At 48.7% G+C, this 14,018-nt stretch overlaps 1 protein-coding gene across 3 annotated transcripts in view; it reads left to right on the top strand.

Moving 5' to 3' along the window:
* Nucleotides 1–3,686, top strand: part of GSG1L (GSG1 like) — a 56,263-nt gene extending 52,577 nt beyond the window's left edge. For 2 of the 3 annotated variants that reach the window (XR_005703247.1, XR_009208347.1), the window contains one exon: nucleotides 1,775–1,911. Coding sequence is in view for 1 of the 3 variants with exons in the window: in XM_040079570.2 (XP_039935504.1) it covers nucleotides 1,775–2,371; nucleotides 2,878–3,304 (1,024 nt within the window). In the remaining 2 variants the exon portion in view is untranslated. Of the gene's footprint in view, nucleotides 1–1,774; nucleotides 2,372–2,877 lie in introns of those variants that run through there. The other variant, XM_040079570.2, reaches the window with a different exon arrangement.
* The last annotated feature ends 10,332 nt before the right edge of the window (nucleotides 3,687–14,018 follow it).

The raw sequence follows: 14,018 nt of genomic DNA, 5'->3' as shown, positions 1-14,018 counted from the left end.
AGGGAGGAATTGTTCTCAGATCAGGTTCAGATCGTTTTGCACAGTGAGATATTTTAGGATAAATACATGTAATTTTAACAGCCAAAATGCATTTTTGTTTTAATTGCCTTAAAATGGGCTTGTCTCTTGTCTCCCACGGTCCAAAGCCTGACCCTGACATGCGAGGAAGGGGCAGCAATCCCCCCGAGCCAAATAACTCTGGTTTTCCTGTAAAAACCTTTTTAATCATGGGGGACTCTCCTGCACTATAAAGTCCGTAGAAAAGGGGACAGCCCAGAGGCTCCAATAGAAGAGAAGGATGGTGAGGTGGGACTCAGAGGGGAGAAAAGTGAAAGCACAAAGGGGAATGGGGGGAGGAATAAATTATTTTCATAGTCAGGCAGAACCACAGAATAACACAGTGTGGACAGGGACCCCGGAGGGCTCTCGTCCAGTCCTGTGCTCCCAGAATGTCCAGGCTGGATCAGGCTGCTTCATTCCTTGTCCAGTTAGATTTGAACACGTCCAAGGATGGAGATCCCAGTAGCTCTCCTGACCTCAACCAAACTGTTTAAACACCCTCAGGGTGGAAAAAGGCTTTTCTTCTTGCCCAGTTGGCAATTCTGGCCTTCCAGTCCTGTTCAGCCAGGTTAAGAAGATGAGGCACTCCCAGGTGCTCCCTAGAACACGTGTGTGCTTGATTTCTCTCCTGCCCTTTACACAACCCATTTTATGATTCCTTTTAGGTTCTGCTTTTATGCACTAGCTCTGTAACTGTCTGCATTTCCAATTATAAAACCTTTAAACTTGATTTAAACCTGATAATTAAGCTGCGATTTAGCAAATTAACCCTATTGAAGCCCAGAGGTGTGAGACATGGTCTTTAGAACCTTAAATGTTTGGTGTTTAATTGCATCCAACGCTGAGAAAGGTGCAGGGAGGAGAAGTGACTGTGCAGCTAATCCAGGCCACTGGTGCTGACAGGACAGGACCTCATGCACAGACCTCACACACCCCATCCACACCAGGGTTTGCTGCTGTCTTCCACCCCAAGAATTTACCAGATGCACAGAAAGGCTCACTTGGTCCCTGGCATCACTACAAAAGCTTGTCATGTCCTTTGGCTGCTAGAAATCCTGCACCATGATCTGCACAGCAGTTGTCTTTGTGTTCCCCTTCAAGGTCACGGCATTTCTAGCTGCATTCCCTACCTGTCAGGACAGTCCCAGGCCACGGAGGTGGAACATCTTCCTCTCTTGCCATCAGTATTGACAAACTGAGAAAAAATTAGTCCTCCTCTAATTCCCTGGGTTCCCAGGCAGCATTCCCAGGAGACTGAAGCTTGAGGGCCCACAGAAGGAAGGCAGGTCTTCACACTGGGCAGGATGGACAGGGAGAGGTGCTGTGGCCAGCTGCAGCCAGGTTTTTGTGTTCTCACAGTCATTATGTCAGTAGCTTCCATCCCTTCCTGTCCTTCCCCAGCACCAAATCCTTGGTTCTCGCAGAGCTGTGTGACTTTTGGGAAGGAGAACGTGGATGTCTCACACTGAGGATAGCTGATATGTGCTCAGTTGGCAGCAGGGAGGAGCTGGTCCTGAATTCATGTGCCTTATCCTTAAATGCTTTGCTCTTGGTCATGAGAAGCAGGTTTTATACAGACACAAGAGCCAAATCAGTCTGTGGGGACATGTAGTTACGGGAAACAGGCTTAAAATTGTCCCAAAATAGGCCTAAAATTTTCTTATAAGCCTTTAGCCCAGTCCAGAGGAAAAAGTGTGTGTTTGTCTTTCTTTAGGGCTTCACAACACCCAGCTCTAAGTGTCACTAGCCCGCAGAGGAACAGGAGTGACCATAATGCTCAGAAAATACCCCCATTCGCTACGTCAAGCTCTTCCAGCAACACATCAAGCAGCTCTTCACTTTCATCAGAACCAACCAGCCAGATCTCCATGGTTCAGGATCAAACCCTGCTGGACATCACCTCCATCACTAGATTGGCCCCAGGGGAATCACCAAATCCTCAACCACTTGAGCAAAGAGATACGAATTTAGCAATATCGTGTTCCAGCCCACTGGGAGCAAGGACTTTTCCAGCATCTTGCCTCAGGCTCAATCTAACACCCAGCTCAGCCAAGCCACAGCAATACTCTGACTCCTCTCCAGTCAGCCCAGGGATCAATGCAGCTTCCTTCTCCACCTTCTGTCCTCACACAGCACAAAACGTCCGAGCTTCGGCTTCAGATCACACACTGACCCCAACCAGGACAAGCACAAGGCCTCCAGCAACAGCGACTCCTGAAGAGAGTTCCCAGGCTCCTGGCTATTCTGAAACTGAATTAAAGAATACAGGAAAGGGGTTTGAATCAGATCTGGAGGATCCTGATCATGAGAGGTATGTATCCAGACTACACACGTGTCTAAGTCCTCAAATGGCCCATGTTGGTGTAGAATCATTAAGAGCCCCCCATAAAAACAGTTAAATCTCTTTTGTGGTTCAGATGTTCCCAGTGTTTGTTTTCCAAACCACCCTGTGCTTCCACTAAACCCTGCTACCCAGTAAGGAAAATGCCCTATTTCCATATGGCCATTTAGCTCTCCAGACCTCATGACAGACCTGGGCCAGGTCGTCAACCTTAGCTCCTCCAGCAGGGCACAGCTTTCTGGTGCCTCCTTTCCTTCCAAACAAGCAGCACAGCTTTCCCTTGTAGCAGTAGAGAGAAGTTGTGCTGTCCCTTGGAGCCTGACAGGGCTGAGCAGAGCAGGGGTCGGTGCTCAGCGACACGGCCGGGATGTTCCCCCAAACCTCCACGGCCTGCTCCGACCCCGGGCAAGCTGGGCTGGTCCCACTCCTCCAAGCTCTGACCTCCACCCTGTCTCTGCCACTTCTTTCCTTGGCAGGAGATTTGTAACCACACAGGAATTCCAAGCCATGGAGAAAGAGCTAGAGGATGTAAAGGAAGACCTGAAATGCCTGAAGTGGAAGGTGAGACACATCGGGGAGACGGTGCAGCCCCTGGCCGAGGACAGCAAGAGGTACAACGGCTACACCCTGATGGAGCTCAAGGCCATGGTGCAGTTTGAGGATGACCCTTACAAGGCTGCCCACAAGATCCTCACCGCCCTCTTCAGCGATGTCTACTGGCCACAGCACCCCGCCACCGAGCAGGCCTGCAACTCCCGCTCCCTGCCCAAGCCCAGAATAGACCCAGAGCTGTACATGGTCTACTGTGACATTCTGAAAAGCATATTCCCTGGAATTAGCAGCCAGACCTTGAGGGAAGAGACGCAACACGTGCAGAAAAGCACCCAGAAAGCAGTGCAGTAACACCACGGGTGTTGTGCAACGTGCGAGCTCTGCGGTGACTTTAGAGGACTGCACTGTGGTAGCCCCATCGGTTGAGTCTGTCCCTTTTAGGTATGGATTGTCTGTGAAGGTGTTGGTGAGCTCTGAGCCCTCATGCCACTTGCCCAGTGACACAGAGTGGGAAGGCATCCTGCACTCTTCCCACATTTTAGAAAACAGTTGCTCCTTTGGTGTCTCTTTCAGTCTGTGGACATTTCCTTGTTTCCAGCAACTACAAATGCTGACAAAAGAATCCCACGAAAGCGTTGTACATCCAAGCAAGGGCCTTCTCCCAGCCCCAAACAGACCAACCAACCAGCATCTGGGTAGTTTCTATTTTCTAGAGTGTATCATTCATTAAATGACATTACTTGTTAGAAAATCGTGCCTGCTCTTTTTATTTATTCGTCTAAAAATGCTTTGCACATCAAACCAATCAGCATCGTAACTTGAACACACACTGGAATGAGACCTGGGAATTTCAAGCCTCCCTGTGCCCAAATGAATCCTTGGTTTCAGGGGCACAAACCCAGGGCACAGTGATGAGCAGCTGTGGTGAACCCAACCAGGTCCCCTTCCCAGTAAGAGGGGCCAGGGTACAAAACTCTGCCATGTGTACTCCTAAATCACCAACCCAGCAGTGGGACAGGGGAAGGTCTGTGACCTCCAGCTCTCCCAGTCCGAGCTGACTGGGCTGACAGGCCAGCTCAGGGGTGTGAACCCAGCTGAAGGGCTGTGGCCCCTTGCAAGGGTCCCTCAAGGTGAGCACTGCTATGGAACCTGTCCCAAGGGAAGCAGGCTGCTGGTGATAGAGGACACACAGGAAAACGGCCCTGGAGCTCCTTCCTCCCCATCTGGGAACCAGCAACGCGCCATGGAGGAACAGTGTGTCCCCCAGGTTCTGCCCACGGGCCTGGCCTGGCAGCCTGCTCTGTAAAGGTGAGAGTGGAGGGCTGGAGGGGTGTCCTTGTGCTACACCGCTCAGTGGCAGTGGCAGCCACTGTCCCCTGCCCCGCTGGTTCACTCTCAGAGTCAGTGACACGTCTTGGGAAGAGTCACTTCCCTGGTCTCAGAGTGACATCAAACCCTAGAACACGTCCATCCTGCTGCTCCTGCCAGGTCCTGAGGAGGGCAAGAGGTAACCTGAGAGCTCAGCCCCCCTTCCCCTCTGCTGGGCTATAATCCACCTCTAAAACTTACTCCAAAAATAACAGGGAGGAGAAAAAAACAATTACAAAAGCACTGACAGCAGATCATTCCCAGTGTCACCGCAGATCCAGACACCTGGGGCGATGGGAGGGGGCCATAGCCTCACTCTGAACCTGCTGGGCACATCTCCATGGGAACCCTGACTTTAGTGGCACGCCTCCCCACCTGCCTTTCCGCAGGATGGTCCCTGCTGCACCCACAGAAACATTGGTTTAAGCTCCCTGTTGATAGCAATTTATTTCACTTCCAAGCTGCTGTGCAGACACAGGCACAGCACTGCCCACTGAGCCTCTCTGTGCCAGAGTGCAGCCGAGACCCACAGCCACAGCTGGCACCTCCAGGGATAACAGGGCTGTGCAGTGTGTGCCCTCGGGCAGTGCCAGCTCCCAAAGGGCCTGGGAGCAGCCAGCTCCCTCCACAGGTGGGCACAGGGCTGTGCAGGATGATCAGAGTCACTGGAGATGCAATCCCCTCAGAGCACGTCCCCCAGCATGGACCATCACAAATCCAGTAGAAGGCTCTGTGCACTGTGGAAGGGGTGTCTGAGCCTCACACAAACACCCCCTGCCTCCTGGTCTGCTTTCATGGCTCTTTCTTGTAGGAAAATCTGTTCCTTTGGATGACATGGGTGGGACTAGGCTGATCCTCCTCCCACAGAACACACCCAGGCACTGTTCCACACTCATTTTTCTGTAGCAGACCAGACCCCCAGCTCTCTCTGAGGTCTAACTTTGGAACTTTCCATTACCACCAGTGGACACTGAACTGATAAAACATTTAGCAATATGTTGCATTGCCTGCCCTCCCTGCCTGTAAAATCTTCATACATTTGTTCCTGTGAGAACAGGCTCTGTGGTTTCTCACGTCCATGAGACCAGACAATATGCTCAGATTTTCTCTTTTAACCTCATTCTCCTCATGCCTCGGACCCAGCACAAGTCCATGAATTATTTTATTAACCTTACATCATCAGGGCTGGTTGTGTCAAAGAGTGTCAGTTCTGGGTCCCTTTCAGGTTTCAGTGTCTTCTTCCACAGGGTCAGTTGTGCTGTGAATCACCTCCACCCACTCTGGAGATGTGCATCAGATCTTTTACCATGATATTCTTGGCTTTTAGCTATTCCAGTGGAATTTCCAGGTTATTTGCATCCAGCTGGAGCTGGCCAGTCTTGTCAGAACTTCTATATAATGAAATTATTATTATTATTATTGTTATTAATAATAATAATAATAATAATAATAATAATAATAATAATAATAATAATAATAATAATAATAATCTGCACCTTCTGAGCCCTACAGTCTGTCCCAGAGCCTTGCCAGCCACAGCAGCCCAAGTGCTCAGCTGCAAGGGAATGGGGAGAAAGCAGCAGGACAAACCCACTCCACCTGTTCCTTTGCAGACTCCTCAATTCCTCCTTTCTCTCTGCTGCAATTACACCTTGAAGGCAGCTCTGCTCTGTGAAGATTTCTCACTCTTCAGTTACTGCATTATCTTTGTGACCATTTCCCTGTGCTTGAGGCGCCTTCCCTGATTTCTATACAGGTAGAAAATTCCACTGATTTTCTACTCCTTTTCCTCCTGTTGCTGTGCATTACCACATCCTTTCATCCCTCCACAAGTCTCAGCTTTCCTCGCTGCTTTGCTGGGGAGAGGAGCACAGCTGTCTGCCCACAATCCCAAAGAGTTTTGCTGTGTCCAGTCTATTTTTTCTGTTTTCACCCACTCCTAACACGACAGGAGGGCGAGGGCTGGCCGCCCACACCTGCAGGAAGAGCCCTTCTCCCTGCAGAGCACAGAACTGAATCAGCACAACCAAACTAAGACAGCAGTGTCTTAAATATACAGGCCTGAAAGCAATTTTTTTGCATTGATTTTTAGCATCCTGTGCTTGCCAGAATGTGCCCCGTTACAAGCTTGCTCTGTCTTAAGGCTCTAGGTCTTGCTGCCTGGTATTCAGACAGAAAAGCAATTACACAGCCCCGTTACTGTGACAGTTAAAGAGATTCAGCCATTGTTCTTCTTGGACAATTCACACTGATTCCAACCCCTCCTGCATGGCCCCTCAGCATAAATAAGCCTTCTCTCCAAAATGTTATCACCTGCACTTGTACGGAGACAGGCAGGGCAGGCAATCAGACACACTGTGAAAAAATAGCCTTTAAATCCACATTGCATTCTGCCTACTCTTCATTAAAACTAATTTTTTTTTTTTTCCTTGAACAATATTCTCGAGCTCCAAGACCCAATACCCGACCAAATTACTTTCTTTCCTTTTCTCTCCTAACTACAGGCGTTACGTTTGCTATTTTCCAGCCATGCCCGGATGCAGAGTCATTAGTACCACACTGGTTCAAGGGACGTGCTGGCTGCCAGGCATTCATCCTGCCTGTATCCTGAGGGCCCCAGAGCCCTGGCACAGGCTGCCTTCCCCGTGCCATCTCCCAGAGCAGATGTCTGGTCAGAAGTGTGAGGACAGCAATACTTTTTGCAGCCTCGGGCAATCTGTAGTTTGCACTGATTGATTGCATTAAATAAGCAGCCTATTAATATCCCCCTGCTGTGGCTCCTTGGGCTCCAGTTGGCAGAAGAGATTCTGCAGAGGATAAGTTGTGTTAAACAGAGGGTCCTGATGCATACTGCTCATGGAATCACAGAATCGTTTCAGCTGGAAAGAGGTTCTGGAGGTCAGCTTGTCCAGCCCTTCTGATCAGACAGCGTTCCAGTAAAAAAACCTGAACAACAAACTCTGTGCTGCAAAAATGGAACCATTGCAATAAAAACAAACTTCTAACAACAACAAGAACAACCACATTTTTTAAAGAATAAAGAACTTAATTTACATCTGCATCAGCGGATAAGGAAGATAAATGGCAAACTTCGTGTAGCACTGAGGTTTGGAGGGCTCTTTGCTGTGGTTAGATCTACATGCATCACCAATTCATTTATCAGCCCCCTCATTAATATCTCTAATGCATAATTGCAGTCAAAGTCACTCATTGAACCATGCATTTTATGACCTCGAGGGTTACCCCTTCGTACTGTTAATAATAATATCCCTGCATAATGCAAATGCTTTATGCAAAACAAGTCCACCAGCTCTTCTGCTTTATGACTTAAAATACAGCACAGCAAGTTTTAGGCAACTGTCTGCATCTTTATATCAATTATGGGCACCGTCTGCCCTGAATTGTGTCACAAGGGTTTGGGCAGCGCCATTAATTACCAGGAATGCCTTCTCCATTAGTCCTGCCTGAATGTCTGCTCCTCATGATGTGCTCTCTATACATTTATATATCCAGTGCCTCTGGCATACTCCAACCTGATCAGTAATTTTCACAATAAACCTACAATCTTTGTTTTCCAAGGTGAAAGCGCCTCCCGAGACCCTTTTCCATTTCTCCCATCCATCCATTTCTGTAAGTGGTTACTTTTCCACTCTGAGCAGGAGCCCTCCCCCACGGACCTCTCCCCTCCTCGGAGTCTGCCAGGGAAACAAGCGCCCTACAAATCATCTCTGGACACTTATTCCCAACCTGCAGGCAGGTGACAAAAGTGCAGATGTCCTGAGGGCCTTGATGCTGCTCTCCTGGGAACAAGAGTGACACTGGAGCATCCCAAAGGGCTTCAGAGGAACACACAAGGACAGAACATGGATCCTCCCAAGCACTGCCCCGAGAAATGCAGATGGGAGCTTCCTGCCGATTTATTAGGGAGAGTAAATTATCTGAGTGGCCCAAAGAGAGGGATTAAAATACACATCAGTGTCTTGCTGGGTCAGTGGGTTTTGATCAGAGCTCCCATTTCGTGTTAATATTCAGATACGTTACTACCCCAGAGAGATGAATAATAGTGGCTATTTAATTTCTCTGACAATATTAAACATAATAAAAAGTCTTACTATCATCCCACATCCTTCCCCATGAATTCTGGCCACCGACAGATCTCCTGTTGGTAATGGAAATGTCACTTTGATTCATCTGTTCACCAACAAATCCTTACCAAACAATTTCCAGCATATAGCAAGCCGTCCCAAAACATTCCTTTGGGAACAAGCCAGAACTGACATTCACTGTAAATTAGTTTTTACCACTGTTTAGGCTCAGACCATTTCAGGTAGCTCTGCTGCTTGCTCTATTTTTAGCAGTGTCTCCAGCATACCAGGAAAGAGGTGGATCATAAGACTTCTGCTAATCTGCAAATCTGAAATGACAGTTGAGACATGGAATTTATTATTACACAGCTCAATGACAACAGCAGAGATGACCTTTCTGCAATGCCAGAAGCCTGCTGATCTCTGCCTTTAATTTGGGGAAGGGGAGGAAAGTACAGGTTATTATGTGCCAAAGGAAAAACTTTTTCCCTATTAGGACAGCTAAATATTAAAACAGATTTGCCCAGAGAGGCTGTGCATCCTCCAGCCCTAGAAGTTTTCCAGACCAAACTGCTTGAAGCTCTGTGTAACTCAGTCTGACTTCTGTAATGTTAAAAAAAACGAGGTGTGGAATTGCAGAAAGCAGTCAGGGAAAGCTTTGATGAATGGGAGCACAGAGCCAGGAATAGTAAGAGGCAGGAACAGCCCCAGTGGGACATTCCAGAGCTGAGCCCCACCGTGTCCCAGCTCCCTGTGCTGGCCAGAGCATCCTCCTGCTGTGCAGGGGCTCCCTCGGCCCCCAGCCCTTTCTGACAAGACATAAAAGCTCCTTCTTGCTCAAGATTAAAGTCATTCCCCAGCTTGTTCCACACAGAAACCTCTGTTCTGGCAGCCACCTCATGCTGTCAGGCAGAAGAGAATTCTCAGTGAAAGAGATGAAAGGGCTCAGCTGTCCTGGTAACCTTCTCTTCCCCCAGCACAATGGCCCCCTTGGGTGAGGAGACATTTCCCCGAGAAACCTTCCCAGCCAGGGCAGTTTCTCCTCCTGTGCTGCTGACCACACTTGCTCTGCATCCCAGCATTTGCCCCACATCTGTTTGAGCTGCAGCTGCACTGGCTGGGGACAGTCTGGAGACCAGTTCAGTCCGTAACTCCTAGCTGGGCTCACACTCTCAGGAGGCAGCAGCTGAGTGCCAGTCTCTTCCTGGCCCTTATGATGGCTCTGAGGTGCAGTGTCCAAACCCCAAAGTTCCCCTTCCACTGCTCCCACCCCAGGCTCCTCCAGGGCCACAAGACTCTCAGGTTGTAAATGCTCCTCTGAGGAGGAGACTTGGCTATTTCTAAGTTCTTTTAGCACTCCCTGACGTTCACGGACACATGCTTAGTTCTGTCAAAAACCAGTATGAAGCTCCTTTCCCAGTTAGATCAGAGAACCTGAGGAACACAAGCAGTGGAGCTCTGAAAGAACAAATTCCATGATTCTAAGCAGCACTGCTGCATTTCACTTCCTACATTTTCCAGGCCAGCATTTTCCCTGAGGAACACATCTGCTCCTATCCCCTCACTCCATGTTTTTATGCTCCTCAAGCTCCATTCTGTGCACTCCAGCACAAGCAGGACCTTGCCTCAGGTGCCACATTGCTGCCAATAAAATCCTGGAATCCTTTAATGTGCTGTTTCTCTCCATCATTCTTCTGGATATTTTATTTTACAGTTAACTTTAGGTGTCTTTAGGGTAAGAGACCTGCCTGCCTTAGTAACTGAAGAGTTATGAATGCTCTGGTCTGGTTGACAGGGTGGTGATCAGTCACAAGTTGGACTCAATGATCTTTTCCATCTTTTCCATCCCAAATTCTTCTGTGATATCTTACAGGGAGGAGTTGAGCATGAGCTAATCCTATCTGCCTGATATATTTCCTTGGATTTATAGTCCCCCAAAATGCCCATCCTCTTTCCACAAACTGCACCAAGTCCGTGCATGCTGGCATTTTTGGAAGTCCCAGGAGCGATAGGACAGAGACCAACACTAAGATTTTGTGAGCCAAGTTGATTTTAGTCACACCCAAATAGACCTTGAGCGAGCTGGCAGCTAAGGGCAGGATCTCACTGTGGTCTCACTGCATAATTGAGACCTTCCAGAAATAACCAGGACACCTGGAGAAGGTGGCTCACAGGTCATGTGGTTTTCCTCTCCTAATTAGAGCCAGAGCAGTGAGCCATGGCTGGAGGCTCATGGGGTGCTGGAAGCAATATTCCAGGCTGGGAAACTCCTACCTTGCTGCTCACTGGGGTGGTCAGTCCTCTCCTTCAGCCAGCAGCTCAGGAAGGGAACAGCAGAGGGCTGTCAGAGAAGCTGTACAGCCTGATTTCCTCCTTTTCCAGTAATTTCTAGGTCAGTAAGAAGGAAGTCACCAATTGCAAATGTTTCCTTTTGGGCCCAGATCTTAACACTGCAGCACTTCACAGGGTCCTGAGTCAGGGTGAAGGGAACGGATGCTGTCAGACAAGGGTGGAAAATTGATCTCTTCCCAGCAAGATTTAGAGGCCAGTTGGACAAGAAATTACTCCAGCTGGGCACTCAGTCCCCATCTCTCAGCTCTTCCTGCAGCTTGGAGATTCACTCTATAATTGCTTTCTTAGTCCACATTTTATCCTCAGCTGACAGAATTCCATTAGGGTGATACAAGCTGGGTGATAAAGGGATGTTTGTGTCTCACATGGGCTGTAAGTCATTTCTCAGCAAACAAGCAACTAGTCACAGAAACGGGCAAAGAGGCCACAGAGCCAGGAAGTCCCTTGCTGTGCTCTGGCCAGCAGAGCCTCAGCCCTCAGAGGGAAGCAAACACCCTCCCAGGGCATCACTCTGCTCCCTCTGCTCTTCAGAGACACCTCCAAAAGGAACAGTTCTCCTGCAGCATTCCTGGGCACACAAGAGCCCAGCAAGCACACAGCACTGCCATCCCCAAAAACAGGGACCCCGCACAAACAGGAGCCACCGTGCTGGGACACGGGAGCAGGGGACACCCCAGATCACAGGGCAAGTGCCCTTCATATGGGAAATGTAAGAAATGAAACTAATCCTGCAACACATCTGAGCACGTATGTCTGGAGAGTGTGAGGGGTTGGTCACACCAGCCAGGGGGAACAGTGACTCTGAGCAGCACTATCAGAATGGTTTTGGCAGACAAATGGACCTCCTAAGCATGATGATGCAGCTAAAAGATAGACATGATGGAAAAAAAGCTAAAAGGGAACCAGGAAGGTGCCTCAAACGCTGCAGATGCACAGTTTCAGGACCTGCAGTATGTGGGGAAGGACAATGGTGAAGTCATCACCATCTGGTGTCTGTTGGAGTTTACATTTTTTGAAGAATGTTGGAAGAGATTTGGCTGCTTCAGGGACTTTTACCAGAGGAGCAGCTCCTGTTGGAGCTCGGCCTCCTGAATTAGCAGCCCCAGAACACGGAGAGCAGCCCAAGGCATCCTACACCAGGTCTGGATTCCCACCACTGGCTGTTCCCCAGGATGGTGTGGAGTGCATCCAGCAGTGAGGACAGTGAGAGCAGGAGGGAATGGGGAATGCTTCTCTAACAATCAATCAAAGGAAAGCTGACTTCACCCCTGCATGTGGCAGAACCAAGGTGTCAATCCAACCCTTCATGTTTGCTCCTACCTGACTTCTGCTGGGAAGTGAGCATTTCCTGGAAACTTCAGAAAGCTTCAAGACTCCCCATTCAACCTCCTTCATGCACTGCTCCCCCCTCACAGCCTCACTGGCAGCAGCTCCTGTCTCTGGCCATGGCAGGGTGTTCCAAGACCTCCATCCAGTCCCACAGCACCCAGTCCCTCACGGGCACTGTCAGTGCCAGCAGCCCAGCTCACATCCCTGACGTGCTGGGGCTGGGCATCACCAGGGGAATGACACAGCAGGTACAAGTGCAGCAGGAGCAGGAGATTTCACAGAGAACAGCATCACCTGAGCAGGATGCTGTAGTGCAATTCATGTCCCAGGCCAGCCTGAGCCATGAGTGGGGCTCAGTTTAACTCAGCTGCTGGATGTAGCTCCTATGGGTTCGTGGATAAATGTCCTGACTCAGGAATACACAAATTTCCATGTCGTCTGCGCTGCCCTTTACACCCTGCATCACTGCTTGCTCCATTATCCATGGACAGGTGCCTCTCCCTGCCGTTTAAATGCTCCTGGATTAAAGCACAAAAAGGCAGAAATTGAAAAGTTGCAGGCCTTCCCAGGCATTTCAGATTACACTGTGAAGACTGACAAATTATCTTTTTCCAGATCAAAAAGTAGGCAGCCTGGCATGTACTTCCTCACAGATTATTTGTTTATCCTCTGCCCTTCTCAGTGTCACTGTGGGACAAACAAATTCATTTCTGTTATCTTGATCCAAGCCCTTTAAATCCAACCACAACAGGTAAAGGTGAGCAACTATGGCACAAAGGTCTCTGTAGGGCCCAGATATTGAAACTGGGTGAAACTTTAGTCATTTACATCAAAATCTTCAGCAAGAATTCCTAGGAATCCTTCCTTTTCTTTTGCTGTGCTTTTGACAATGTCAAATGATGTTACTGGGCACATCCTTGCTGAATTACTCCTGCTGAAACTGTGCCTGACATTGACTCAAGAGCTCCGTGGGGATTTTCTTGATTGCATGTTTACTCTTCCTCTTGTCCCTCCTGTAAATGCCAGTCTGACATGAATGTACTTGTGAGTAGCCAGTTTAAAAAAAAAAAAAGGTGAAAAATGGGATAAACCCTTTTTTTAACCCTGATTCACTGAGGAATGAGTCAAGTGTCTCTGTCTGAGGATATAGGGCTGACTAGGGCTCTTAATTATCTTTGCTTATACAAAGGGTCATTACATCTCAGCTCCAATTAGGAGGGCAAACACTGACAGCTTCTACCCCACAGAGATGAATGAAGTATTTTCTAAACATTATGCTGCTCCCTAGAATGACTGACTAGAACCAAGAACTCCATTAGGCTGTGCCTTGGTGGTTTTTGTCATCCCAGACAGCAGGCTGGCAAAGCCTTCTTTCACACACAGACACTGCAGGGGAGGATGTTCCACAACTTGACAATCTTTTAAAATGTTTTCAAAGACTATCATGGTCTTTCCACAATGTGGCAGTTGTGGGGAATCTCCTGAATGGGTACAAGTGCTGCTGGGAGAGGATGGTAAATGTTGAAGCCATTGCACACTGTGGCAGATGCCAGACCAGCTGCACTGGATCCAGATTTCCAGGGGCAAGAGGTGCTGAAAACTGGCTGCAGTCACCAGCTGAGGTGAGGAAGACTTGATGGCAGGGAAACACTGAGAGAACTGTGACCCATCTGAGCTCGACCAAATAATTTGCAATAATTTCCCAAACCTGGAGCATTAGGGTGGAAAACTCGTTAGCCCACCACTCAGGACTTGAGATGCTCCAGACAGATACAGAGAAGACAGGTGTCACAGGAAGTCCTCTCCCCCTCATACCTTTTCAGATCAATAAGAGAGATGCTGTTCAATGCCAGGAAACAGCAGATTTCATTTCTCTGCACAGCCAATGCAATTTTCTCAGAACAAACAATGTGACAGGCTCCATCCCATCT

This window comes from Hirundo rustica, chromosome 15, assembly GCF_015227805.2.
Source record: "Hirundo rustica isolate bHirRus1 chromosome 15, bHirRus1.pri.v3, whole genome shotgun sequence".
Lineage (NCBI taxonomy): Eukaryota > Metazoa > Chordata > Aves > Passeriformes > Hirundinidae > Hirundo > Hirundo rustica.
The sequence above is the reverse complement of the archived record's forward strand: the minus strand, read 5'-3'. Positions and strand labels throughout refer to the sequence as shown.